This window comes from Rhagoletis zephyria, unplaced genomic scaffold (assembly GCF_001687245.7).
Source record: "Rhagoletis zephyria isolate East Lansing unplaced genomic scaffold, Rhagoletis_zephyria_1.1 Rzeph_scaffold_00698, whole genome shotgun sequence".
Taxonomy (NCBI): Eukaryota; Metazoa; Arthropoda; class Insecta; order Diptera; family Tephritidae; genus Rhagoletis; species Rhagoletis zephyria.
In genome coordinates, this window is record NW_016157782.1 from 90,859 (window position 1) to 118,807 (window position 27,949).

The window sequence follows — 27,949 nt, forward strand, 5'->3', positions numbered from 1 at the left end:
TTTTTTTTTCTATTCAAAACAGTAAGTGTGGCACCTTTCTGAAATCTTTATTAAATGAGCAATTTTTTTATGTAATGTAAAGTTATAGCTCAGTACATTTTTTTTTCACCCGAGATAGTCAAAGTTGGGGAAGAAAATATCAAAAAGTTAAAAATCCAGAAATAGTCCTAATTTTATGACTTTCTAATTTTTTTATTTTTCTACATTGCATTTGAGTATGGAGAGGCAACTATCTGGAAGTATTTTACATAAAAAATTTACTAAGTATTGCCCGGTTTGTAGTTGCAGTTAAAGAAAACACATGAAAAGGCACGATTTTTTTTAAATTCGAAAAAATGTAAATATTTCAAAAACGGTGACACTTTTACCTGAAATTTTTTTTGTAACAGTGAGCTCACCCCCCACCTACCTTCCCCTAAATTTTGGCACGTTACTTCTGGGACACCCTGTATATGTACTTATACAATATTTATATATATATTTATAAAGAAAGGATTTTTAGAGCACTTTCTTTATTTAAGCGCATAATCAGAGGCTGAAGGATAACTTCTAAATACTATTATAAATATGTATGTAAACATAAAATATTTACTGATTGCTCAGGGGATTCGCACAAACGATAAAAATTAAACAATAATATTAAGAGTTCCAAAAAATTAGTATACACGGTCATAAACCCAGCAACGTACATACCTATCTAATATAAAATTCATACATGCATAAAACTTCGGGCTTGGATCGCAAAAACAAAAGCAGGTAGTACATTTTTTCATGTGCACTACTTTTTTACGATATGGCTACATATGTGTTGAGTAGTATCCTTTAGATCAGGAATTGCAAATGTATCTATGAAAATTTACCCACATTTTTGCGGTTTTGCTTCAAAACTTAGGTCTTGGATAGCGAAAACTCGCGAAAACTATAACTGATAGTACATTTTTCATGTTCACAATTTTTTAAGTGTGTGGCATGGTATTGAGTGGTGTCCTTTAGATCATCAATTTCAAATGTATCTATGAAAATTTACCCACATTTTTGCGGTTTTGCTTCAAAACTTAGGTCTTGGATAGCGAAAACTCGCGAAAACTATAACTGATAGTACATTTTTCATGTTCACAATTTTTTAAGTGTGTGGCATGGTATTGAGTGGTGTCCTTTAGATCATCAATTTCAAATGTATCTATGAAAATTTACCCACATTTTTGCGGTTTTGCTTCAAAACTTAGGTCTTGGATAGCGAAAACTCGCGAAAACTATAACTGATAGTACATTTTTCATGTTCACAATTTTTTAAGTGTGTGGCATGGTATTGAGTGGTGTCCTTTAGATCATCAATTTCAAATGTATCTATGAAAATTTAACCACATTTTTGCGGTTTTGCTTTAAAACTTAGAAATTCGCGAAGACAACAGCTGGTAGTAAATCTATTTATGCTCACAATTTTTTAAGTGTGTGGCATAGTACTGAAAGGTGTCCTTGAGATCAGCAATTTTAAATGTATCTATGAACATTTACCCACATTTTAGCGGTTTTGCTTTAAAACTTAGGTCTTGGATAGCGAAAACTCGCGAAAACAATAACTGGTAGTACATTTTTTCATGTTCACCATTTTTTAAGTGTGTGGCATGGTATTGAGTGGTGTCCTTGAGATCAGCAATTTCAAATGTATCTATGACAGTTTAACCATATTTTTGCGGTTTTGCTTTAAAACTTAGAAATTCGCGAAGACAATAGCTGGTAGTAAATTTATTTATGTTCACAATTTTTTAAGTGTGTGGCATAGTATTGAAAGGTGTCCTTGAGATCAGCAATTTTAAATGTATCTATGAAAATTTGACCAGATTCTTGCGGTTTTGCGTTAAAACTTAGGTCTGGGATAGCGGAAACTCGCGAAAACAATAGCTGGTAGTAAATTTGTTTATGTTCGCTATTTTTGAAGGGTGTGGCAAAGTATTGAGTGGGGTCCTTGAGATCAACAATTTTATCTATGAACACTTTACACACATTTCGTTGATTTTCCTTCAAGAAATTGCATAGCGCAATTTTTTTGTTTTTGTTTTTGTTACGGACAGAGGAAGTAATGTCATAAAGGCTCTGGAAAACTACACCAGATTGAATTGCTCAAGTCATTTATTTTTCAATGTTCTGGACTCTTCGATGGAATGTGCAGGCGAATTAACACAACTTATTAATTCCTGCAAAAAGGTTGTCAGATATTTCAAAAAAGCGGGCCTACAACACTTGTTGCAAACTTCACTGAAAAGCCATTGCCCAACACGATGGAACGCACATTATGCCATGTTTAAATCAATCTCAGAAAACTGGATAAAGGTAGATGAAGTTCTCGCCAATAGCTCTGAAACACTACGATTATCAAGCACAAATATTTTAATCCTGCAATGCTTGGTTGAGCTATGCGCTAATTTTGAAGTAGTTTCAAAAAAACTTCAAGGATGTAATTTTCCTTCCATATGTTTTATTATTCCATCCATAAACCGCCTACACGAAATTTTTACAGTTCAGGAGAATGATGTTCAAGCAATTTCAGCATTGAAGACAAATATTTTGAGAAAATTAGACGGGACCTGGTTTTCAAATTTAAGCATCTGGCAGAAAACTGCCTTCTTTTTGTATCCTCCAGCAATTTGTGAACAAGGAAGTGATTTGGATGAAATATAAGAGTTCTGCGTTAACGAAATTATATCTTATTAACAAAATGAGTCTCGATCTACATTACCGCACTCAACATCGAATTTTTCATCACCAGTTACATTATATAATATAACACCTTTATCTACACCCTCTCCAATGAATTTGCTACCTCCAATATCACCAGCGCCATTATTACCATCATCGAATTCACAAATGTCCGTCAGTAATGCCGCCTCAAGTGAAACTCACTCATGTTTCACCAAATCAAAGGAATTCTCCTAGTACAAAACTAAACAGAGAGGTGCAATTCTTCTTTCCAAATTTATTGAGGCGCTCAATGAAGTCAGCACCAGAAACTGAGAGAAGAAGTGTCACGCTACAGTATGGAAAACGTAATGATCGATGAACATTTTGATGTAATGCAATGGTGGAGAACCAACTCTCCAAAATATCCAAGATTGTCAAAGCTAGCGGGGCGCATTCTCTCAATTCCAGCAAGCAGTGCTGCTTCGGAGCGAGTATTTTCTTTGGTAGGCAATATTATTACTGAAAAGCGGAATAGACTAGCCCCTAACACAGTTGACAATATTTTATTTCTAAATTCTTTTTGCAAAAAAATCTCTTTTGAATAAAATTCGAAACAAAAAAATACATAGGTATGTATGTATGTATATAGTTAATTTATTTCTTTAATATAATTTAAATGGAAAAAGTAAATAAAAAACATGAAGTTAAAAACACAATTTATTTCTTTTCTTTTCCTTTTGTAAATTTTTTAGAAAAATTTGAGTCCACATTTTCTGTGATTTCTGGCGATAACTGAAAAGTTACCCAAAAACATTTCGTAAATATTCCCAAGATGAATCTTTGGACATTTTTTAAATCTTATTTTCGTGCCCAGCGACCCAAAATAAGTTTAAAAAAGAAACATATTTTTATTTTGTACTTTTTTTCCTCGTAAAGTTTATTAATGTGTGCATGTATGTACTTGCGCACTCTTAAATCATACTTATTTCCCTCAGCTCTTTGCACATCACGCCAAGGAGAGTTGAAGTTTGCGCGCGTTAGGCATGTTGTTAAGTATGAGTATGATAGATACCTCTTGTTTAAGGGTGGATATGACGTTCGGGGGCATTTCAGTAAATATGGATGCATATGCATAAGTAGAACAAATTATGGATGGTGAGTGGGATATATTCAGTTTGATCATACTCGCTGCGCTTTTCTGATATGTACAGTGACGAGCAAAACTGTAACATGGTGTAACACTTTTTATTTCAAGCACCGCAATATTTCCAAGTTCTAACGACTTTCATCATTTTGTTGTATATTCTTGTTGGTACATCCCTACTCCCTCTCTCATAACGATTTGAAGTCAATACAAAAACAATAAAAAAACCAGCAGACAAAAATGTAAATTAAGGCAGATGTTACAGTTTTGCACTCACTCTCAGTTTTGCTTACTTAGCTGGAAGTCAGATGACTTTTCTTTGTATTGTAATTTATTGAAGAAGTGATCACCAGTAAATAATATAGTTAATCAGGAACCATAAATGTAAATAACAGATTTACTGCGGAAAGGCGGGACCGCACGAAAAGTGGCAAAAAATTGTGGAATTTTTTACTTGAAAATGTTAAGACTGAGAAAGAATATAGCCTTAAGTGTTCCCAAGGACAAAGGAAGTCTGTCAAAAAATATTACGGTACGATATCTTGTGAACTTAGCAGCAAGTAATGATGCAGCCACTATTACAGAAAGTATTAAACTTTAACGCAAATCAATAGACAGCGAGGCGAACAATTGCCAAATTGAGCGCAAAGACATCATAAAGAAAAAAAAAACCAAATAAAAATACATGTGCGAGTGTGGCAGCAGCGTATTTATTAATCGATTTCCTTCAAATTTAAAATGTGAGCTATGTACCTGTATGATGGAAAATTCTTTTGATATAAATTGACCCGATGAGCGCCGCTGGAGTCGAGCTTGAAACTCATAACACGTATTCATTTTATGGTAAGCAATGTTTTGCAGAAAATGGACCCAATGGATGGCGCTGCAGCCGAAATGTATAGAAACCCCGTGTGGTTGGTCTGCTTTTTAAGTTATACGAATTTAGTTTTCAGATGTCTAAATGAAAGATTGGGTTAAGTTTTTCTGACGCCCTCATGCACAATCATGCGATCTTGCATCTACCTAGAAATCAATTCATAAATATTACCCCGAATTGTAAAAGTATCGAATTAACAAGGAAAGATCACCGTAGGTATATCAATTGCTTCATTTGAAAGATATACAAGAGATCATACGACTCATTTAGCCAGTGTACCGGAAAACTTTCGATCCTGTGGGACAGCGATGATTCTTTGCCCTCCTATAACAGAAAACGCAATTTTGTGCTCTTGAGTTTCCTTATAAGAACTTTTATAGGCATAGGCATCGCACCAATGTTGTAGTTTCAAGATCATATAAGAAGAATACGCATGCTTGGCAGAGATCTCACAGGTGGAAATATGACCATCGGTAAAGCTCATGACACCGAAAGGGATTGGTATTCCATATGGTATCACAGCGCTACTATTATTAGCCTGTGTGAGGAGGATACTGCGCCTTAGTGGTTTTAACTTAAAAAAATTTGACTCTACAGACTATTTTTACTTTTAAACGCTCTTTTGCATTGACCAACGTAAAAGTTCTTATTAGGCGCCGCGAAGTAAGCGGGCATTGGCTAGTCATTAATAAAAAGTCTAAATAGCAATGACCCAGGAATAGAACCCTGTGGAACACCAACACGTATATCCCTTGGCTCCGACACTTCATCTCCAGTGCTTACATATTGAGATCTGCCAGCCAAATAACTTTTGATTATCGATAAAGCACTATTACTGAAGCCAAAATATTCTTTTAGTTTAAAACAGCAAAGTGTGGTCAACAGAGTCAAATGCTTTGGAGAAGTCAAGTACACAGAGCAGCGTTAGTTGGCTTTTATCATAGGGAATGAGTAGGCAATTCAGGAGTAAAGTCCTCTCTCGACGTACGAAAACCACGCTCTATAAGTCACTCATCAAGCCCGTGCTGGTAGATGGCACAGAAGCATGGACAATGACAACATCCGATGAGGCGGCTCTCGGAGTTTTTGAGAGAAAGATTTTGCGGAAGATTTACGGGCCTTTACGCGTTGGCGATGGCGAGTACCGCAGACGATGGAACGATGAGCTGTATGAGCTTTACAACGATATGGACATAGTGCAGCGAATTAAAATACAGCCGCACCGCAGGCTTGGCCATGTCGGACACCGACGCTCCAGCTCTGAAAGTATTCAATTCGGAACCCGCTGGTGGTAGCAGAGGAAGAGGAGGCCCCCACTGCTATGGAAAGATCAGGTGGAGAAGGACTTGGCTTCACTTGGCGTTTCCAATTGGCGTCAGTTGGTACACAGGAGAAACGACTGGCGTGCTTTGCTGAACTCGGCCAAAATCGCTTAGACGGTTACAGCGCCAAAAAAGAAGAAGAATACGAATGTCGTAAAGTATTTTTAATAACGCAGTTAAACAACTATGCTGAGCTCCAAAACCCGACTGGTAAGGCGCAAGTAAATTACTTGGAATTACATGAGAATTAATTTGTTCAGCTAATATGCTTTCAAAGACAGGGCAGGTAATATACTTAGCGGCCTGAAATCACTAGAAGAGTTAGGAAATTAATTTTTTGGGACGGGTTTTACTGAGGCAACTTTCCACAAATCAGGGAAACAAAACGTCGTTATACAAGATTTAAAATATATGTAATAGCACTTTAAACAAGAGGTAGTATTATTTAAAAAAATTTGATTGGGATTCCGTTTACACCAATTGCATTGGACTTAATCCTAAAAATATTTCGCATTACATCTCCGTCAGTAACAGCTGAGAAATCAAAGGGCTTCCCTGAATAGCACATAGAGTCTCAGGACACTAAACTAAGACTTGCAACATACACCGGACTTTTAATGAAGGCATTATTAAGGTAATTTGCGCCAAGGCTGCAATTTAGTTCCTCTTTGTCATACACACGCAAGCTTTTAAGATTGCGCCATAAAGTCTCAGGAGGAAGTTCAGGATTAAGTTTGACTTAAAAAATTATTATTTTTTCATTCTTATCGCCCTAGTGGCCATGTTTCTGGCTGATTTGTAATTTTCCCAGTTTGCATCTATTCTACTCCGCTTCCAAAGGTGGTAAGTTTTATTATGGGCCTTAATAGCAGCCAGAACTTTGCTATTATACCATGGACATGACTTGCACTTACTTTTGCACAAACGAATAGGTACAAATTCATTGTAGGCATCTAGTATCTTTTTATTTAAAAAAATCAGGTTTTTCATTCACAGTAGCATAACACCAACATTCATTCCAACAAACACAAGACAAAGCAGAAAGTAGTTTGGAATTGTCAATACCTCTATAGTCCCTAAATGTAAATGCGCTATCGGTACTTGAGCGGTCAAGTTTAAGTTCAAAAGTACAAAAAATTAAATCATGGTCCGATAAGATGATATTTGGTTAAACCTGGGTAAAAAGGCAGTGTCAGAGAAAATCAATTAGTCAAGTAAGCTAGGGCAATAGTTTTTTAGCATATCTTGTCGGTACACACATATTGACAACAGAAAGGCCAGCACTAGCTACATCATTAAACAAACCAACACTACGAATCACGAACAAGAAGATTAACATTAGTTTTTAGAAAGTTTTTAGGCATTTAAGCTTCTGGCATTAAAATGAACAACGTTTAAGCCACTAGTCTGATAACACAATACATTAATCATAGCAGAGCTCTTATCGCCAATGCCAGGTATTTTACGCTGTTGCGTGACAATGTTGAATACATGAACCAGAGCAACTAAGTTAAAATAAGAAAATCTTAAAATGTAGAAAAAAAAACAGATTTAAACGGACCACCTTTACATAAGAGAGCTTAAGAGGAAGAAACTAGATTAGGTTAAGAGAATACAACGAAGCTTTAAACATAACTAACATTAACATTTTGATAAATAAGCAAATCATCCGGAGTAGAAACTTTCACAGCAGCAGAATCTTTGCTTACTCTTAACATAAACTCCGCCTCTCATAGTAAATGCAGATGTCAATTTATCTGCTCGCTTCAATTTCACAGCCTTTTGTAAAAGTTTTCGGTTGATAGGCTTTCGAATATTTTAAATTGACCCTCAAGCCCAACCACATTAAGAGATATCACAGATTTCGTTCTCTTGCGATGTTCACTGAAGGCACGAAGCGTACGGTTACGGAGGAGAGGGCTGTGGAATTTAACAATAAAATATCGCGTATTTGAGGAGCCAAGAGGTCAATAAACAAACAGCTGTGGTTAAAAATACTCTTAAGATACCCTCAACGTACGACACTCCAAAAATAACAGCGTCAGCAGCAAAGTCCGTCGTTTTCGCCTTCTGCACACTTCAACTCTGGAGTTTATCGACTTAATTCTTAAAAGTTTCAACTTTATTTTCCAGCAGAGTAATGCGCTAATCGGACTCAAGGGCTCTCACAGTAAGAGCGGCAACTTCCTCTTGAATTCTATTTACATCACTCAGCGAAGAAATTTGTTTACAGACAAACAAACAAATGAAGCAATTGAAAATTCGTTTAAAAGTTTTTGCATGCAATCATAAGCACAACGAGTACTTAGGCTTAAAATTCACAAATATTTTATGCTCAGCAACGAGTGTTATATACTTATTTGACCTGCTGTATATTAAGCATTATTTAATGTCCACAATATTTAGTTTTGAAAGAGGAGCAACAAAATTGCGTAACCGAACTCAACGACAGAGAGACGAAACAGCGTATTTCATTAACTTCATTACATTATTGATTTAAATAGTCTTATTAAGAATTTCCAACACTGTAAGCATACCTTAGTTCGCTTTATCAAACTTGTTAGATCGCAGCCCTACTAGCTATTGCCATTTTGTGCATTTCTCTTTAGTTACTTCGATCGTACAAAAATTATAAAATCTTTTGGAGTCAATAAATGTCGTATCGTGGAAAACGCAAGTTGATTTTAGTATTTGATCGCTACCACATTGGTGACCCCGTATTGCTAAAACACGCGCTTTAGTTAAAGCGTTCAAAAAACGGAAAAATGCCTTTCGACGAAAGTACGACTGTTACGGGCGGCCGAGATTCTGACATGTTCGAAAGCTACAATGGCGCGCCGTTAATTCCACTACCTGCAATTTATTTTAATAATTTAATTTTACTCGCACAGCTTGTTTACAGCCGCTTGCTGGTTGTCAAACTATTAAATTTCGATTATCGATAACTCTACAGCAACTGATAGTTGCCATTTGTAATACAAATTTTCTTTCCAGTTGCATAGCCATTTCAACCGAACCGTGGTTGCGTTGCTATCCGTAATCGACCCATTAATGCTCTCTTCCTAGGTCCTTTTTAAATATCCCTTTTTAAATTAAGCACTCAAAAAATTTTATGCTCACAAAATTATGTAGAATTTCAAAGTAAACTATTTTATACATTTCAAAAGATTTATAAAAATTTAAAACAATGCTTGACCGCAGATATATTCAAAAACTGCTCATCAATGAGATTAGCTTTTTATACATCCGCATAAGTGGAAAAATTAATTCAAATAACTTGCCACAAAATCAAATTTTTTTTTACAAATTTATTTTTTCGCATTGTTCCTACTTTAACCTCGTGTCATGATTGCAAATATGCATTTTTATCAAAAATTCTTTTTGGTCTGGGTTAGCTGGATATTTTGCTATATCTGCGTAATTACTTTTTCAGAATTCGCTAGCCCGTTTTTACTACTTTTGGCCGCTGTAGTCCCATTGTGCATCGTCATTAAAAAAAAATTGCCAAAAAGCAGCACTTTATTATACTTAAATGGAATGGGCTACAAACCTGCGTACTCAAAATATCTCTTAAAAATATAATTAAAGAGCTCGAAATTTTTATACTCGGGGTTATCACCAGTCTTCTAGAATTCTGCCTGACGCGGAAAAAACTATTTTTCCTAGTTGCTGAGCTAGCTGGGATGTTTAAAATTTGCCTTGAAAGGCTTCTAAGAAGTGGCAAATCTTAAGCTTTCTACCAAAATTTTAAAGCATCATCCCAACTTTGGTTTTCTGAATTTAATAAATCTGTATTTCCGCATTAATGTCTTAATTTTTGGTTAAAAATACACATATGTATGTGCAAACTACGTGACTGACGGGAAACCTAACTCACGCATACTCACGTCAGAAACAATTTCACGCACGATCACGAAAATTACGTAATTTTTCTCTCAAAACCGCTGACGTTCACGCGTGAAAAAGCGTGACAAGACGTGTCACGTAGAAAATCACGAGTTTTGCCCATCTCTAATGCCAACCCAACCACAATCAAGGGAAGCTATTCTGCTGCTACTCAGGCGTGATAACGTGGTTGCTGTTTTTATTTTTTATTAGTTATGTTGGATTTCCACTACGCATTAAATACCAAAAATGACAAAGTCGGGCATTATAAAATAATCGTGTCATTACATTAAAAAAATAGTCATTAAGTTAATTTCCACATGGCATTTTTTAAAAAGGCATACATTTTTTGTCATTTCAGTGCCTAATGGAAATTCGGCATTAATTTCTATTTTTAGAATTTTATAACTTGATGGTGTGCTCGTCCTTAAGTATTTTGTTTTTGGTATTTTTGTGGCCTAATAAATCATACTAATCAATTTTTATTGAGCCAGTTTTGTTGTGGCTTGTTAACTTTTTAATTTTAATATTTTTATTGAGCTTTGTACCACGATTTTTTTTATTAGGGAAAATTGAAAAAGCAACAAAGTCGAAGCGGTAGAAGTTATAGCAGCTATTTCGGAGATCACCACATTTCCTTATCAGACTTATTTTTTCTAGACTTCAGCAGGGATCGACACCGCAACATAGATGTGCAAGGTCAGAAGCGCTAACCACTGAGCAATGCACACCCCGTAAACTCGTGTTGCTGATTCATTCCCTTATTCCACCTACTATCATCAAGTGCAGCTGATTTGCCGCTATTTAAACTTGACAGCGTGGTTGTTATTGTAAATTCTATACATTAATTTTGCCTTTGCTTAATTGTATGTATAGTTTTAGGCCGGCTCATCTTAAACTATGTATTTGTCAATTATATTGTGGCTTATTAACATTTTTATTGAGCTTGTTTATTTGGGAATACTGAAAAGGCAACAAAGTCGAAGCGGTAGAAGTTATAGCAGCTATTTCGGAGATCACATCGATGATGCGGGTTCGATCCCTACTGAAGTCTAGAAAAATGAAATCCGATGAGGAGATGTGGTGATCTCCGAAATAGTATAGCTTCTACCGCTTCGATTTTGTTGCTTTTTCAATTTTCAATAAACAAAATCGTGGTACAAAGCTCAATAAAAATTTCAAAATGTTAATATTTTTTTTGAGCTTGAAGCCATTTCTAATAAAAAGTTATTGTGGAAAAACAACCATAATTTATAAATGGTAGAAGTTAAAGCTGCTATTTTGGAGATCACCACATCTCATCGGACTCTTTTACTGGGATTCGTTCCAACGACCACAGCTTCCAAAGCAAGTGCTAAGTTCGTCTTATAAACTGTTCGTGATATTTCCACTTTTTCCATATGCCATTCCAACCACAATCAAGGGCTGCTATTCTGCTGCTATTTAGACTTGATCATGTGTTTATTGTGGTTGTTATTTTTGCTTATTATAAATTTAATATGAAGGTGTGCTCGTCCTTAAGTATTTCTTTTTCTTGGTATTTTTTGAGCTAATAAGTCATATTAAAAATTTTTTATTGAGGTGCTGGTCACCACTTCTTCATCAGTCTTCTTCTTTGGGATTCGATCCAACGGCCCCAGCTTCCAAAGCCAGTGGTCTACACACTGTACTATTTTCGCCTTTTAAACTGTTGTTGCTTTTTCTACTTTTTCTACTTTTTCCATCTGCCAACCCAACCATAATCAAGGGTAGCTATTCTGCTGCTATTTAGACTTGATCACGTGGTGAGATAGCATGCATATCTTCTACCATTTATAAATTGTTTTTCCAAAATAATTTTCTATTAAAAACGGCCTCAAGAATTGTTTAATATGATTTATAAGGCCTAAAAATACCAAAAACCAAATACTTAACGACGAGCACAAGTTAAAATTCTAAAAATGGAAATTTAGTAGTAGAAAAACAAAAACAACAGCCACAGTAACCACATGATCTAGTTTAAATAGCAGAAGAATAGCTGCCCTTGATTGTGGTTGGATTGGCATATGGAAAAAGCAACAACAGTTTATAAGGCGAACTTAACACAGTGTGTTGACTACTGAATCCGACCGGGACATAATCCCGGTGAATAAGTCTGATAAGGAGATATGGTGATCTCCGAAATAGCAGCTATGACTTCTACCATTTAAAAGTTATTGTTCTTCCACAATAATTTTCTATTACAAACCGCCTCAAGCTCAATAAAAATTGTTTAAAATGATTTATTAGGCCAAAAAAACAACCAAAAGCAAAATAATTAAGGACGAGCACACCTTCAAGTTGAAATTCTAAAAGTAGAAATTAACTAATAAAACAAAAACAACAATCACAATAACCACGTGATCAAGTCTAAATAGCAGCTCTAACTAGCAGCTACAACTTCTACCATTAATAAATTATTGTTGTTTTTCCACAATAATTTTCTATTAAAGACGGCTTTAAGCTCAATAAAAATTTTTTAATAAAAAGAAAATATTTAAAAACAGTTGTCTGTATTGCAATAAAACTCTGTATCTAAACTTTACTGATAACGTACTTGACTGTGCACTATGGCCGCGCCTCGATATCCTTTTGACGAAGCAGTCATTTTTTGGTAATATTTGTTTCTAAAACTTCTTAGTCAAGTAGTTATATTTAACTAGAATGAACAATTCATTTTACAATCATTAAAATCCTTTTTTACTTCTAGTCGGATGTAACACTGTATGTTAACCGCCTGAACACAGAAGAATCAGTGATTCCGTATGAGTACCATCATTTTGATTTTTGCACCGGTAATGAAATGAATTCTCCTGTTGAAAATTTAGGACAAGTTGTGTTTGGAGAACGCATTCGACCAGGACCTTACAACATTCAATTTTTAAAAGATGTCAGATGTTCTTTGGTAAGTAAATTTTTTGTATACATACATATGTACATACAGTCACTCTCAGAAGTCTTCGTAATTTAGTTTTTTCACAATATTCCAAATGTTTTCCATTATAAATCTTTTTCGCTAATTTCCATTTAAAATATAGCTCATTCTATAACAAAAACCATATGAATGATTCTTGCAAACTTTGTACAAAATTCATAAAAATGAATCAAACTTAAAAAAATTTTTATCAAAATTTCAAACTTTATTCAGAATTTTCAGAAAAAGTTTCAGTATGCAGTTTTGTAGCCCGTTCAATTTTAGTATAACAAAGTGCAAGTTTCAAGTAGCTAAAAACTACCGCTGATTTTTAAAATTTTTTTGGTCGAGGGAGTTGCGCATTTGTTTCCATATAAGGCATGCCGCTTGCGGAACTTGATAAACTTAAGAAAATGGCGCGTACTCCGCAACCGGTGATGGCTAAAGTCAACGATGCAGACTCGGGTGCGGCTAAAAAACTAAAAATTAGTGAAAGTGTTTTTGTGACGTGTCGTAAAGATAACTGAGGTATTTGGTGATGAAGTTAGTGATGATTCAGGCGGCACTATGGTCTGCGAAAACGCTGAAATTGACGGGAAAGTGTCTGTCCAAATGTACAAATTGGCGGGAAAAGCGACCCTGCTTTCTCAACCAACGATAAACGTTACGATAATCGCGCGTAAAAAGAAAATGTTTCCGCTGTTTGCCCGCCAAATTTTCGTGGGGAAATCTTCGTGTTGGTCGACTTTGTCTGAGTGCCCCAATATGAAAAATGAAAAATTCAGCCAAATCAAGGACCTTAGATTCAAGGATATTGATTGATTAAAAGCGGAGGGCCGCACGTTATATAAAATGATCTTTAAAAATGTACAGTCAGTCAATAAAGTTTAGGTACAGCGAATTTTATACAATACGGGCAACTATTTTTTAAATATTTTATTTTTGGATAATTTTTTATAAAAATATGGTCAATTCTACAACAAAAAACCGAAAAATCATCAAAAAAGTGTTTGCCGCACATACAGTCAGTCAATAAAGTTTAGGTACAGCGAATTTTTTACAATACGGGCAACTATTTTTTAAATATTTTATTTTTCGCTAATTTTTTATAAAAATATGGTTAATTCTACAACAAAAACCCCAAAAAGCAAAGTTCCAAACCTTGTGCAAAATTAAAGAAAATTCTGCAAAATTTCATTCAAATATTGTACTTTTTATTTACGCTCTCTAGAAAGAAGTTGAGTATGCAGTTTTTTAGCCCATTCAATTTTAGTATAACAAAGTGCGAGTTTGTGGTGGCTAGGACTTACCATTGATTTTTATACCCGAGCGCACTTGTGCACAAGGGTATATTAATATTGTTCACATAACGGTTGTTTGTAACAGCCAAAACGAATCGAGATAGATATAGACAAATGTATACATAAATGATCAGGATGAAAAAAGAAATCGATTAAGCCATGTCTGTCTGTCCGTCTGTCCGTGTACACGATAACTCGAGCAAAAATTTAGATATCTCAACGAAACTTGGTATGTAGGTATGAAAATGGCGAAATCGGACTGTAACCACGCCCACTTCCCATATAACGGTAATTTCCAGAAATACGAAAACTGCGATATTTTACTAACTACTGAAGATAATTCACTCAAAATTGATATTTACAATAATTTTTAGACGAAAAATAAGAATATTATAAATTTTTGGAAAATGGGCGTAGCCACGCCCACTTATGGTTACATGTGTTTATCTTGGTAACCGCTGCAAAATTTTTAAAATCGGACGATAACTACGCCCACATCCCATTTAACGGTAATTTAGAGACATACAAAATCTTCGATAAATCAGTAAATATTGAAGCTAATTTATTCAAAATTGATGCTTGCAACAATTCTTTACCAAGAAATACGTTTATGGTAAAATTTTGGAAAATGGGCGTGGCACCGCCCACTTATGATCACATATATGTATATCGGTAACCGTTCTACCAATTTGTACCAAACTCGGTATGGTTATTGTGCTTGCCACATATAAGCAAAACGTTCAAAAATTATTGAAATCGGACTAAAATTACGGCCGCTTTTCATATAACGGTAAATTTCAGAAATGCTTGAAACTTCAATATTTCGAAATTTAAGGACGCTAATTTACTCAAAATTGAAACACCCCGGCTCACCATCTAGCGGTAGGTTTCGGAAAGGTGAAAAAACATATATTTAATACTTGCGCCGCCCGAACTTAGACTTTCTTACTTGTTAGGATTTTTTTTGTTGAAGGTGTCGCTCATTTTCTCCATATAAAATAATGTTTTATAATTTTTTTATATGGAAAAAATGTGCGACACCTTCAACAAAAAAATTTCCCAAAAATCAATGGTAAGTCCTAGCTTCCTCATACTTGCACTTTATTATACTAAAATTGAATGGGCTAAAAAACCGCATACTCAAATTTTTTCTAGAGAGCGTAAATAAAAAGTGCAATATTTGAATGAAATTTTGCAAAATTTTCTTTAATTTTGCACAAGGTTTGGAACTTTGCTTTTTGGGGTTTTTGTTGTAGAATTAACCATATTTTTATAAAAAATTAGCGAAAAATAAAATATTTAAAAAATAGTTGCCCGTATTGTAAAAAATTCGCTGTACCTAAACTTTATTGACTGACTGTATGTGCGGCAAACACTTTTTTGATGGATGAAAAAATACTAAAAAGAGGGTTAAAACCTTTCATTCTCAGAACAGCTCTCGAGATACATATATGGGCAGTAAGGAGCGTCCCCTACTGCTTCCTTGATAGTGAAATAATTGCTGGGGCTAAATCCACCATACCTAGTTACTTATTACTTTTGTTTAAAATAATTTTTGATAAAAAAAGTTATTTTCTTCTTTTTAAGTGTTTTTTCTAAAATTTTTATTCACGAGGTATATAAATATTAGTGTTGGGCAGAATCGATACTTAAACGATCCGAAATGGAATCGAATTATATTTGTTTTGCAAGTGATGAAGTCAGTTCAGTGCGTTCTACGCGAGATCATATCATTTTATTTAAAGCATGTGATTGCGGGTATTAACGTGTACACATACTTATGTATGTACATAGGAGTCATGGCAAAAATATATGGAGGTATATCTGGCTATACGCTCAACAATTTTATAAAATCTTAAAGCTTATAAAAATAGGTGACTAGTAGTTACTAACTCCAACCCTTTACATATGTTAGTTAGTTAGTTAGTTGATGTTTCTTTATTCAATTGTGTACTTTACAAAGACATTACATAAGTAAGTGTATCTTAAGAGATCTTAAGAAATTTTAAATACATCATTCATGTGAAAAGATATAATTTATACAATGCAATTGAATAAGAAGCATACGACGATGACGATAAGTCGACAGTCGGATAAACAAAACATAAAATTCAGACACTTTGATATATATATTTTTTTTATTTTTTTAGCCATTTCGCTCATGAGAACTCATTTAGTATTAGCTCCCTATACTTAAGACATCTCTCCAGGTAATTATAAAGCGCATGATAGTCGGTACCACTTAATATGCTTACGACTTTAGCCATATCGAGAACACTTTCACCAAAATATTTGCGACGAATATTTCTATACATTGGGCAGGTACCAATGACATGGAAAATGTTCTCCGGTTCGCATAGATTGCAGATCGTACAGGTATCTCAAATTACCTTTTTGTACTCTATTGCGTTTAAATTGATTACGCCACCTCTTGCACGAAAAATTAGACTTATAGCATGAGCGCTATACTGGTCATTAAAATACATCGTATCTGCGGGGATCAAACTCGGGTAAAGGTCATGTGACGTGGTCTTTTGAGCAAACTCACGATAGCCGCAGAATTCCCTCTCTACTAAATTGCTTAAAAGCAACGGTATATACGTCGCAACGGAGTCAGGAGAAAAGTCACTAAGAGGATTCATATTTATCGTATCAGCGATATGATGCCATTTCTTTACCCAATATGTATTCAAACGAATGGATTCTTCCGCAAGAATACGAGGAAGCCTGTTGGGTGGTAGCTTTAGGCAACGCAAAATGAAATACATATGCAAGCGTAACGTGTGGACATATTGAGGTAGTAACTTTGTTTCTAGATGTAGCATGTAGTTCGGTGTGTTGGAGGGCAAAAAGATAACCTTTTTTATGAAAAAACGCAGGGTTTTTCCATAGATTCATATTTTTCTACGCCCCACACTTGAGCTCCGTAGAACATTATCGATCTGGAGCAGGTATCAAAAATTTTTAGCTTCTTAGTGATACAAATCCTTGGGTTATTTACATACTTTAACCAGGTAGCATTAATAGCAGTTTTTGAATCAACAAGCTTTAATTCCAGGTGTTTGTTATAAGACAATTTGTAGTTAAGAAGAACGCCTAAGTATTTAAATTCATTAACTATCTCTATTGGGTCATTACCGAGCGTCCAGCTATAACCAGAAGGGATCCTACTACATTATCTGAATACCATAATTTTGGACTTGGCCAGGTTTATTTTTGGACCCCATTGTTCACTATATTCGCGTATAGCGTCTATCATATTTTGAAGATCGTTAGGAGAGTCTGCAAATAAGACCAAGTCATCTGCGTACATTAGTACTTTTATGATCGTATCTGCTATTTTTAATCCACCAGGCAAATAATCGGATAAATCGTTAAGGTACAGTGAGAATAAAACTGGGCTGAGGAGACACCCCTGCCTAACGCCTTCGTTAACGGGAAAAGACGAAGTGAGTTCGCCTTTGAGCCTTTACATATGTATGTGCATAAGTACGAGTATTAGCACAGCACTCCTGTCTAGCTTATAAGTTTACACAAATAATACATTAGTGTTTATAACGAATTGCAGCTATTAAGAAAAAGTATCATATAAATGTTTTTAGGCGACAAGCGGTTTCGTCTTTGGTTCGCAATCTGCCCTGTTTTTGAAAAGTTTCTTTCAGATAGCACCGAAGTTGAAGGAACGCAAAGATATTGCTCTGCTAATTCATTTAATATAGTAAAAGAACTTTTATGCGTTTGCCAAAAATCTATTGGATCGTCCGTTATTTTCACTTATTGTAAGTTCAAATATTGCTGCACTGATAGCTCACTAGAAGTTTTTGGATTAGTGATTGTAAAAGATCTAGAAACCTGTATGTCAAAATGTGACCATATATTACACACTATGTTTGCATCTTCGTCGATTGTGTTCTCTATTGCCGATGTTGACGAAACCACGCTTTGCCTTCTAATGATAATGGCTTCAATTTCAGCAGATAAACTATTTTGTACGGCACGTGCTTCAGATGAGCTATTAAAACCGACGGCTTTAAAACGCGGATCAAGATAACAAGCTTTCGACACAATATTATTTAAATAAAAATTTCCAAGACGTCGTTCGGTTGCTTCAGTAAGTGCCTCTTTGAGAGATTTTGCGCATATTGTTTCCGGACTTATGTTTTTCAAGGCATTTTTTAAACCATTTATTAAGGGAATAACTTGGGATACCGTTGGATATTTTTCACCTGCAGACGTGAAAGATTAGTTGATAGTATAAAAAACATTGTGCGTATTTTTTCATACCCGATAGAGATACTGTTAATGACTCAAACAACTTAAGAAAGGGCACCGCATCTTGCAAAATCTTCCATTCAGCTCCGTCCAGAAATTCTGGTGCAGAAGACAAGCTTGAAATCGCGATTGATAAAGCGTCCTGAATTTGAACTATACTCTCGATCATAATCAAAGAGCTGTTACACCTTGTGGGGACATCTTGCTTCACTTTTAGTATTGGAAACCCCATTTGCTGCTGAATGTCTTTCAATTTTTGGGCAGCTTGCGTACTATGTTTAAAGTGGCCAACCAACAATTTACATTTTTTAGGACTTTTTGAAAATCTACATAGGATTTCATTGCGTCATTGATGACAAAGATGAGAGTGGCGCCACACAGGGTAGATGGTCCTTCCGAAGATGAATTTTAATGGCATTTTTTATATTAGTTCCGTTGTCCGTAACAAAAACAAAAACCTTCTCCAAAATGTCCCACTTGTGCAAAATAGTTTTTAATACATTAGCAATTTTTCGCCGGAGTGCGAACCTAAAACCTTGTTGGTTTCTAATGCATAAGAGCGTAATTGACCAAAGTAAATAAAATGAGATGTTAGGGTTATGTATGACATCGTAGAATCTGATGTCCACATATCCGTGGTCACGGCAACATATTTTACATCCCGCAACATGTTTTTTTAAGTCCAACACCGATCTATTATATAGGTTAGGCAATAGTTGTTCTGACAATTGTTTCCTAGATGGGATGGAATATTCGGCATTCAATGAATTTGTGTACTCTTTAAACCCGACATTTTAAACGATTGATAATGGTTGAAAATCTGAAACAACCAATTTTAAAAGCTTTTGGTTGATGCTGTCTTTTCGATGCTGTGTGAGAGCAATGGTTTTACTGCAGAGCTTTAATTGACGCTGAGTTTTTGTAGACAATGGTCGAACACCGTCGCTTTCCAATAAATTAATTTGATCTGCCAATTGTGGGTCATTGAAATTAGTTGCAGTTTTATAATTGACTTAATTTACCTGTGATATGAAATTCACCCACAACACTGACTTCATCACCTGCCGCCTCAGCCTGAACACTTTCTGAAAATACCTCTAAATTATAATTCATTCTACATATGCACTTGCAAATTAAAAATTAACTTTACCAGAAATTTGTACACCATCCTTCTGTTCCTTGGCCTGATCTTGCCGGCGTGACCGCACTGGGTGTAATCGCTCTAAGTGCTTTCTTAAGTTTGTAGTATTTCCATTATGTTTTAAACTTTTTTTTGCAGATTATGCAATGTGCTATGTCCCTTGATTTATTAAAAAAAGTCCAAACGTCTGATCTCAACGACATTTATTCAGGGGCAGCAACTTTACAAAAACTCGAAAACAAAAAGAGCTGTTTTCGTTCAAACGTGAAAAAGTGCTACCAAATTCATAAGCGAATAAGATGAAATAAAATAGTGTTGCCAGAAGTAAAATTCCGACTAAAATAAATTTTGGTACCAAAAAGTACTCGCTTCTTTCGAAAATACCCGATTCTTAAAGAATCGATACCGAAGTACTCGATTCTTGAAAGTACTCGCTTCTTGAAAGTACACGGTTAAAAATTTCGGTTTTAATTTTAAACTTTTTGGACTACATATATGAACAAACTAAATTCAGTTTCAAATACAAACCTTCCAAGTTAAAAAAAAGAGAGCTCATATGTTGGGTTTAGAATTTAAACAATTCGGTTTAAATGTTAAACCCAAACATTTTCATAATTAAGAATAAAAAAAAAACAATCTTAAATTTTATGCTCCGTCTGGTTGGGATTGAACCCGGACAGCCTTGGTAGCAACCAATTGTATCAAGCATCTTTGCACACTCAGCTACAGCCACGCATGTAAATGTGCTTTCATATGTTGAGTTTGAATCAACACCACAATTCGCTGTGCAAACATATTCTATTTCGGTTTAGATTTTAAACCAAATTTTCTATATATGAAACCTAGAAACTAGAATTAAAACATTTTGGTTTGATTTTTAAACCACGAACTTTTTGGGCTAAAATTTAAACCAGAATATATTAAAAATTGCGTAAAACTATTGACTGGTTTAAAAAGTAGACTATAAAAGTTTAAAAAAGGCAGTAGTCCCAGCGCGGTTTAAAAATTAAACCCAAATTTTTGACCGTGTACTCGATATTTCCCATCACTAATAAATATGCATATCAGAAGAAAGGGGGTTTAAACGCCTTTAAAGCGATACCAATTTTTTAAAAATCGGTTAGTAATTTTTTTGTTTAATATATTTTTTTATACAAAAAAAGGCATTTTTGCCATTAAATGTGTTTTTTTCTAAAATTTTTATATACGAAGTATACAAATTTGCATATCACAAGAAAGGGGGTTAAATCACCTTTAAAACGATACGAATCTTTTAAAAATCAGTTCAAAATTTTCTGAAATATTAAGATTTAAATTTGTCGAAGATCTAACATTTGACCCGTTATAGCACCTGTAATATAAGTTTTCACAAAAAAAGTTATATACCATATATGTAAATAAGAAAAAAGGCGGACCACGTCTGTATTTTTACATGCAATAATTAAAAATAATTTTTTACCAAAGGTCCAATTTCCAACTTCGAAGGCCCAAATCTCGACTTCGGAGGCTAACTTCGAAAAACGGAGAACTTACTTTTTTTTACTTATGACTCAATCTCTTAAAAAAAGTTCGTTTGGTCGAATACCCAGCCGAGTGCTGTACAGTGTAATGAACAATAGAGATGAGCAATAAATACAAGAAGACTCGCATTCTCTCAATAGACCATGACAATTCTTCTATATAACTGCCAGTCACTCAGAGCTAATATTGACCCGATAGAATTTTATCTTAACAAACACCAGCAAGCTATGTCTACTTGCCTAAATGAAATCTTTCTTACCAGCACAACTCCTCACAGAAAATTTATAAATTTTAATTTGATTAAAAAATATCGTAATGATGGTTACGGGGGTTAGCATCAAATACAAAAGAATTACTTTTAACTCAGACCATGATGTCTTAATTATCAAAACCACGAATCTCATGACCCACATTACCATTTGCAATACATATTTTCCTCCCAATATTAGCACATATGACTTCAATACAGAACTTAACAGAATCTTGAATCTGGAATCAATACAGAACTTACCAGAATCCTTGAGCAACCTGAAAATATTTTTCTACTTGGCGACTTCGATGCCAGGGCCACGGTCAGGGGCGATAGCATGGATTCACATAGAGGAAAGCATATAGCTCAGCATAATCTACAATTCAAGTTCTACAACTTTAATGATGTTAACTATACTTACAAAAAGACTTTCGTGTAAATAGTGGGTCGGTGCTTGACCTTTGCTTCTCCAACTGTGGCATTGTGTGCAAATCACAAGTTGATGCTACGAGAATAGAAGGCAGTCGCCACTTCGCAGTAAACATCGAACTGATGAACTTTATCAAAATAAGCAGTACCTTTGTTGCTTAAAATCAACTTTTTAATTCCTTAAAAACCTTGGAATGTGGGGCTACTATCACAGACTTTAAAGATAAAATCAAACAAGAAATTTACAATGTAAGATATATACCCAATGCAAACAGAACACCAAAAGTGTGGTGGAACGATCACTTGAAAAGACTTATCGCTTTTTGAAAATTGCAAAATTGAGAACTTGTGAGTCACTAATAACGCAGCAAAAACTATGGAAAAAGGAAGTTAAGATCGCAAAAAAAGGAGAATTTTAAAAGCAAAATTTACTCATTCAACAGTGGCATGTCCAAAGGCACATAGCGTTTTGTCTGGGTGTTAAGAGTAAGAGGCAACTATGTCCAATCTAGAAGTGAGGTATGAAACCAGGATGAGAATGAGGAGTTTTTAGACATGCTAAATAGCCAAGTATCAAACCACCAAACTTGCTTGGAGATTAACCAATCTGTGGAAGCCACTTCCAATCTTTCGCTCTCTTTTGAAGACATCAAATCAGCTTTGTAAAAAAAAGGATTCAGCCACTGGATGTGACTTGATCACCTACAAAATGCTCAAATCTCTCCCAGACGTTACTCTTGCTATCCTAAAAACCTCAACTACATCTTTCGCTCCAATCAGATCCCAGATCAGTCGAGAATTATTAAAACGACTACCACGATTTTAGACCCATAGCACTTATCACCGTTCTACTCAAACTAATCAACTCCTGTCATGTGTCTAAATCATGTTCTTCATCAGTCGGTCTTAACCCGGCGACAATGTACATACAGTCAAATGTCAAAAATATGAATACCCTGACATTTTGACGATTTTCCTCTTTTATTATCCATGCCAACTTTTTTTATTTTGTTATAAAAATATAATTCATTTTACAGCAAAAACCAGCAGAACCGATTTTTTCAATTTAATATAGAAGTCGGGAAAACTCAAGAAATACCGAAAAATTTACATTTTTAACTTTCCAATTCGATTTTTTAGAAAAATTTTGAGTACGTAGTTTGTAGCCCATCAAATTTTAATACAATAAATCGCAACTTTCAAGTCTCTAAAAATTACCGTTGATTTTTTTGAATTTTTTTGCGAAACACCCTCATTTTCTTCCAAATAACGCATGAACAAAGTCTATTTTTATATAGAAGAAAATACGCAACACCCTCGAAAAAAAAATTCTCAAAAATCAACGGTAATTTTTAGAGACTTGAAAGTTGCGATTTATTCTCTATCTGACTGTTGCTCAAAGTACGTGCCAGTTTCTAAACCAAAAATCTATAAACTTCCTTGGTTCTCGAAGGATTAAACCGTCTAAAAAATTTGAGGAATAAGTTTTTCAGAAAATTTAATTAACAAAAAAGCAACGCCATTTCAGTAAATATATTTTCTACAAAAATGAGTTCTGTAAACTAAATAAGACCCGTTACAATAATTACATTCGCGATTTCGAGTCGGATATTAAGGAAATCGAGGAATCGAGAAAATCGAGGATATCTGCATCAAGTATTCCGAAGACTATTTTTTATATACAAAATAAGGCGGCTTCTGTATCCGAGGCTGTAAATATCTTTGCAGATTTCTTTTCATCTAACTTTGTATCGGATAATGACCTGTCGGGGGATGAACTGTCAGTTATTCGAAAAAAACTATTTAAATAGCGCGTTCGCTTGCTCTAACGGAAGACGATATTATCGAGGGTATCATGAACATAAAAAACTCGTCTCAGATGGACGCAGATGGCCTTTCAGCCATCTTGTTCAAAAATTGCTTTTCCCTAGTGAAGCCTCTACTGCAAATATTCAATAAATCTCTTTCCGAAGGTCTGTTTATTGATGACTGGAAGCGAACGTCAATCACGCCAGTATTCAAAACAGGCAATAAGTGCGATGTTGAGAATTATAGGCCAATTAGTAAATTATCCACAGTTGCTAAAATATTCGAAAATATCGTCAAAACTAAACTGTATTTCATTGTCAAGCACTTGATCTGTCCAAACCAACATGGCTTTGTATCTGGTAGATCCACGGTGACAAATCTTGCGGTGCATATAAATGATTGCTTTTCAACTTTCCAGCCAAGTTAGAATGTTTAGGAATCCACTCAGGTTTCTTGGAGTGGATCAGGTCTTACTTACGCTTGAGAACTAACAAGGTGACTATTGATGGTGTTTCGTCTAAGCCATATATTGCTCTCTCAGGGGTTCCTCAGGGAAGCATCTTAGGCCCATTATTTTTTATTCTTTTTATTAATGACATCAGCACCTGTCTTTCGAATGTTAGGTTTCTTCTGTTTGCTGATGATCTGAAAATCTATTTTGAAATCAGTTGCTCACGCACCTCGGCCGAACTTCAATCGCAGTTTAACAGGTACTAAACGTGGGGTGTTCAGAATCGGCTTACCCTCAACATCAATAAATGCCACAAAGTATCCTATTCTAAATCAATAGTACCTCTTGCGACATCTTACTCCATCGCAAATATTGTCTTTGACTCGAAAAGTGAGACTAAGGATCTTCTTCGTGTTTCTTCCGAGTTCACTGATCCTTTTACTATTAAGATACTATATACTGCGTTTGTGCGCTCCGAATTGGAATACGCTGCCTTTATTTGGACACCGAGTCACGCAGTTCATATCAATCGTTTGGAAAAGGTGCAGAGGGTATTTATATGATTTGCCTTAATAATAATAATAATAATAATAATTGATTGGCGCTTACACATATGTTAGTGTTTGGCCGAGCTGATTTGCCTTACGTTCGTTAAATTTTACTGAACCATTGCCATCTTATGTCTCCCGTTGTCCGCTAATTAGTTTACCTACTCTGCACAATCGGAGAATTTTGCTATCTCGTTTTTACTGAAAAAATGATTGTCCGTCCCTACTTGAGAGAATCAATTTTTAGGTGCGAGTCGTAATTTTCGTCGCTTTGATGTCTTTAAGCTTGGGTTAGCAGAACGGTTTATGGTGCAAACGCGCCAATAAATAGAACCTTATCGGGCTACAACTATTTCTCAAATCACAAAATAAATGTTTTTCGAGTTTAGTTTTATTAGATAATAAAAGTAAAAAAGTTGCATCAGATTATATGAAACCTATAAAAAAATATTCACTTTTAAAAGTCGTTTGGGCAATTTTGACCCATGAATACAGGATAAGTGTTAAAAAAAGTTCGTTTGGTCGAATACCCAGCCGAGTGCTGTACAGTGTAATGAACAATAGAGATGAGCAATAAATACAAGAAGACTCGCATTCTCTCAATAGACCATGACAATTCTTCTATATAACTGCCAGTCACTCAGAGCTAATATTGACCCGATAGAATTTTATCTTAACAAACACCAAATCGACATAGCTTGCCTAAATGAAATCTTTCTTACCAGCACAACTCCTCACAGAAAATTTATAAATTTTAATTTGATTAAAAAATATCGTAATGATGTTTACGGGGGTTAGCATCAAATACAAAAGAATTACTTTTAACTCAGACCATGATGTCTTAATTATCAAAACCACGAATCTCATGACCAACATTACCATTTGGAATACATATTTTCCTCCCAATATTAGCACATATGACTTCAATACAGAACTTAACAGAATCTTGAATCTGGAATCAATACAGAACTTACCAGAATCCTTGAGCAACCTGAAAATATTTTTCTACTTGGCGACTTCGATGCCAGGGCCACGGTCAGGGGCGATAGCATGGATTCACATAGAGGAAAGCATATAGCTCAGCATAATCTACAATTCAAGTTCTACAACTTTAATGATGTTAACTATACTTACAAAAAGACTTTCGTGTAAATAGTGGGTCGGTGCTTGACCTTTGCTTCTCCAACTGTGGCATTGTGTGCAAATCACAAGTTGATGCTACGAGAATAGAAGGCAGTCGCCACTTCGCAGTAAACATCGAACTGATGAACTTTATCAAAATAAGCAGTACCTTTGTTGCTTAAAATCAACTTTTTAATTCCTTAAAAACCTTGGAATGTGGGGCTACTATCACAGACTTTAAAGATAAAATCAAACAAGAAATTTACAATGTAAGATATATACCCAATGCAAACAGAACACCAAAAGTGTGGTGGAACGATCACTTGAAAAGACTTATCGCTTTTTGAAAATTGCAAAATTGAGAACTTGTGAGTCACTAATAACGCAGCAAAAACTATGGAAAAAGGAAGTTAAGATCGCAAAAAAGGAGAATTTTAAAAGCAAAATTTACTCATTCAACAGTGGCATGTCCAAAGGCACATAGCGTTTTGTCTGGGTGTTAAGAGGCAACTATGTCCAATCTAGAAGTGAGGTATGAAACCAGAATGAGAATGAGGAGTTTTTAGACATGCTAAATAGCCAAGTATCAAACCACCAAACTTGCTTGGAGATTAACCAATCTGTGGAAGCCACTTCCAATCTTTCGCTCTCTTTTGAAGACATCAAATCAGCTTTGTAAAAAAAAGGATTCAGCCACTGGATGTGACTTGATCACCTACAAAATGCTCAAATCTCTCCCAGACGTTACTCTTGCTATCCTAAAAACCTCAACTACATCTTTCGCTCCAATCAGATCCCAGATCAGTCGAGAATTATTAAAACGACTACCACGATTTTAGACCCATAGCACTTATCACCGTTCTACTCAAACTAATCAACTCCTGTCATGTGTCTAAATCATGTTCTTCATCAGTCGGTCTTAACCCGGCGACAATGAACATACAGTCAAATGTCAAAAATATGAATACCCTGACATTTTAACGATTTTCCTCTTTTATTATCCATGCCAACTTTTTTTATTTTGTTATAAAAATATAATTCATTTTACAGCAAAAACCAGCAGAACCGATTTTTTCAATTTAATATAGAAGTCGGGAAAACTCAAGAAATACCGAAAAATTTACATTTTCAACTTTCCAATTCGATTTTTTAGAAAAATTTTGAGTACGTAGTCTTGTAGCCCATCAAATTTTAATACAATAAATCGCAACTTTCAAGTCTCTAAAAATTACCGTTGATTTTTTTGAAGTTTTTTGCGAAACACCCGTATTTTCTTCCAAATAACGCATGAACAAAGTCTATTTTTATATAGAAGAAAATACGCAACACCCTCAAAAAAAAAATTCTCAAAAATCAACGGTAATTTTTAGAGACTTGAAAGTTGCGATTTATTCTCTATCTGACTGTTGCTCAAAGTACGTGCCAGTTTCTAAACCAAAAATCTATAAACTTCCTTGGTTCTCGAAGGATTTAAACCGTCTAAAAAATTTGAGGAATAAGTTTTTCAGAAAATTTAATTAACAAAAAAGCAACGCCATTTCAGTAAATATCTTTTCTACAAAAATGAGTTCTGTAAACTTAATAAGACCCGTTACAATAATTACATTCGCGATTTCGAGTCTGATATTAAGGAAATCGAGGAATCGAGAAAATCGAGGATATCTGCATCAAGTATTCCGAAGACTATTTTTTATATACAAAATAAGGCGGCTTCTGTATCCGAGGCTGTAAATATCTTTGCAGATTTCTTTTCATCTAACTTTGTATCGGATAATGACCTGTCGGGGGATGAACTGTCAGTTATTCGAAAAAAAACTATTCAAATAGCGCGTTCGCTTGCTCTAACGGAAGACGATATTATCGAGGGTATCATGAACATAAAAAACTCGTCTCATATGGACGCAGATGGCCTTTCAGCCATCTTGTTCAAAAATTGCTTTTCCCTAGTGAAGCCTCTACTGCAAATATTCAATAAATCTCTTTCCGAAGGTCTGTTTATTGATGACTGGAAGCGAACGTCAATCACGCCAGTATTCAAAACAGGCAATAAGTGCGATGTTGAGAATTATAGGCCAATTAGTAAATTATCCACAGTTGCTAAAATATTCGAAAATATCGTCAAAACTAAACTGTATTTCATTGTCAAGCACTTGATCTGTCCAAACCAACATGGCTTTGTATCTGGTAGATATAAATGATTGCTTTTCAACTTTCCATCCAAGTTAGAATGTTTAGGAATCCACTCAGGTTTCTTGGAGTGGATCAG

The 27,949-nt window shown here is 35.0% G+C and overlaps 1 protein-coding gene across 1 annotated transcript in view; it reads left to right on the forward strand.

The window, feature by feature from the left end:
* LOC108361122 (transmembrane 9 superfamily member 2-like) overlaps nucleotides 1-27,949 on the forward strand; it is a 111,180-nt gene that overhangs the window by 4,425 nt on the left and 78,806 nt on the right. Inside the window, exon 3 of the mRNA XM_017613663.1 lies at nucleotides 12,636-12,830. Within this exon, the coding sequence (XP_017469152.1) occupies nucleotides 12,636-12,830 (195 nt within the window). The remainder of the gene's footprint in view (nucleotides 1-12,635; nucleotides 12,831-27,949) is intronic.